The sequence below is a fragment of the Osmerus mordax genome, chromosome 2, assembly GCF_038355195.1.
Source record: "Osmerus mordax isolate fOsmMor3 chromosome 2, fOsmMor3.pri, whole genome shotgun sequence".
NCBI lineage: Eukaryota > Metazoa > Chordata > Actinopteri > Osmeriformes > Osmeridae > Osmerus > Osmerus mordax.
Genome location: NC_090051.1, coordinates 14,873,617 through 14,876,485, shown reverse-complemented (window position 1 = coordinate 14,876,485; position 2,869 = coordinate 14,873,617). Strand labels below are relative to the sequence as shown.

The window sequence follows — 2,869 nt, the reverse complement described above, 5'->3', positions numbered from 1 at the left end:
CCCAGGACAATGTAAACGCTGAGCAAAGGAAGGATAAGGATAGAGGAAAGGGTGAGGATGGAAGGAGGGATGAGGATAGAGGAAAGGATGAGGATGGAAGGAGGGATACAGGGGAAGAGTTGTCAGACAGATTCAGCGAGTTTGTTCCGGGTCGGCAAAGTTGTCCGTGTTTCTGGCTAGCCTGGCCTGTAAAGGACTCTGGCTGATGGTGACCAACTACCCCAGACTGGGTGAGGAAGATGTTACGGAGGAGAGATACTCTTGAGTGGGTCCTCTGGATTACATTCCCATCCGGATACTCTGGATGATCTGGAAGATGGCTGAGAGAGAATAGGAGAGAAAGAGGAGTTACATACATACAAGAACCACTTCCGACTTCCCGAGGAGGACAATGGGTGAGTGTGTAAGAACTGTACTGTTGCCATGGTGATAAATGAACATGTCCTCAACAGCCTGGCAACTTTTCTATAGTCTGAGTCACATGGGAATACAAAATGGACAGTGCAAAATTGATTTGTATCAGGTAATGAAACAGCATGTTTGTCACTGAGATATATTAGTTATACTATTAGCATTCTACGAATATATATCGATGACATGTCTTTTATATTGTATTTACCTGATCCACAGACAACAAAGACGAAGAGAGCCAGAAGCCAAGGCCCGACTGGATACTTCTCTTCCTGTGGTCGCTGTGGGAACAGCAGATCACAGCAGTCACCATGCTTTTTATTTCTTCATTTCATTCATCTCTCTATCTAGTGGGGACAGTGTGTACACAGTTTGTTCCTGGTTTAATAATGTGTCATAAGTTTTACACAATCTTTATGCAATCATCTATAAACACCCAGATCGACATGCACATTTTGGTTTGATTGTGTGTTGTTTGAACAGGTTTCACGAGCTCCCAAAAAAGCAAACAATTCAGAAGAAATAAAACCCTTGAGGGGTAAGGGGAGGGACGGATAAACAGACTCAACTGTCACGACACACTAAAACTCTGAACATACAGTATACAACATGTGCGGAGTCAGACATACCAAGGTCACAAGTTAGGTTTAGGCTTGTTCTCCTGTTCTTTCCTGTGGACTGTGAGAAGACCGTGGAAGCCTGAGAAGCCTAAATGGGTCTAATGATACCCTGAGATCTGCAGAGTCGGCATGTCCTGAAGCCTGTCCTCTCAGCACATGAACATACAGTAGCTCACATGGAAAACACGAGAGGAAAGCCTTGCCTCTGCAGTCTAGACCAACACGAGACTGACTGTCAAAACCGCAACCAAGCATGTGGTCAGAATTATGTCATGCCTCTGGATCAAAACTGTAGGCTGATGTGGTTACATTGTTGAGACAAACATGATCCAACATATACAGGGCATGGGGTGCTTCAATAGCAGAATGCACCAGGAACACACAAGGAGAATCAGTATCACTTCAGCAAGGGAACCCCCTTGGACAATAGTCTGGTATGTAATACATAATCCTTCATCATAGGTAACTCATAACTGGTTGAAACTCCAGCGCACTCTCTGCAACAACAGAGCTAGAGAAAAAGGTTACTGCTCCTCTGGGCTCACTGAAATCTCACATTCCTGAGTGATAACACATATGATGATCCTACAATCACCTGTCCTGTGGGCCCTTGGTTAAATACAGCGGTGGACAGTTACACTAAAGAGTCAAGGTACACCGCACCTGCCACATGTATGTACTTCCCGGTATCCTATAACCCAGTCTGTCTGGTTAGCTCATGTCTCCTACCTCTGCTTAATCATTGACGAGACGAAAGCTTAAACAGTGGGACACTAGGCTCTGAAGTAGACTAAATACAGGGTTCGAGTCGCTAATGTTCAACATATCGCCAACCGGCATCTCCACATAGGTTGTGGCACTACTACGCATGGAGCACCGGTATTTTGATAATGGGTTGCCGTTACGTAGGAAGGCAGAGACCACAAATACAAGGACTAGACTTGATTCTACATTTATTTAGCTGTTGTTGTTATTTTATATATCTGACTGACTTCAAACAACAGCCTATTAAATCTAGAGGGAACTAAAAAGGTTACAGCATGCAAGGTTTGGCCAGATGCGCTGTTACAGCCCTAACTGTCAATCACCATGCAGGATATTTAACGAGAGGTAGGTTAGCCTTAAGAATGAATAAAAATGAAAGTGATGGGAGATGTGTTCTTGGAAACATGCAATCGTTAACAGCAATCATTCAGAAACATCTATGTCATGTATGCATCCCTCTCCAGCTATGAAGGGGCTTATCCTGCCAAGAAAAGCCTCGTCTCACCAGCGTCTTTGCAACGTTGCCTCTCTGTGTGATGTTTTTGCTGTGTTTTTCGTTTGCCATACGGATCCTTTGTTTTGCTACCATCTTCTGAGAGTGGTATTCTTTATGAAAAATTATGTATTCCGCTTTGTTTTGATGCAGTAAGCTAATGATGCCACCAGAACCCCACTCCTCTGCACCTGCTGTCGCGCGCTTGGAAGGATGTGCGCTGCCTTCCATAGAGCAGGGCACGCGCCGAATGGTAAACCTTTTTTTACATTATTATCTCAGATCTTCGTTTTAAATCTAATTACTTGTATTTCTTTGTTAACACACTCTGCACTTTTCTCATGGATAATTTTGTTTAATATTTTGACTGCCACATTTTTAGTGGCCAATGATTGGAAAGTGTTATGGCAAAAATCATAGGTCACATGATAATAAAGTCGGCCCAAACACTTGAACAGTATGTTGAAAGCTTCAAAATTTATTGGATCATCACATATCATGTTTGACGTTTAAAATGTTATATATTGAACTGGTATATCTCAAAGATGAAAGTGAATACACAAATGCCTAAAACTGTATT

At 42.9% G+C, this 2,869-nt stretch overlaps 1 protein-coding gene across 1 annotated transcript; it reads right to left on the bottom strand.

The window, feature by feature from the left end:
- Nucleotides 1-279: 279 nt before the first annotated feature.
- serp2 (stress-associated endoplasmic reticulum protein family member 2) lies at nucleotides 280-2,385 on the bottom strand. Its single transcript, XM_067261812.1, has 3 exons — nucleotides 2,302-2,385; nucleotides 620-692; nucleotides 280-320 (listed from the first exon to the last, which is right to left on the bottom strand). Exons 1-3 carry the CDS (start codon nucleotides 2,383-2,385, stop codon nucleotides 280-282), a joined length of 198 nt encoding a protein of 65 aa, XP_067117913.1.
- Between the last annotated feature and the right edge of the window lie 484 nt (nucleotides 2,386-2,869).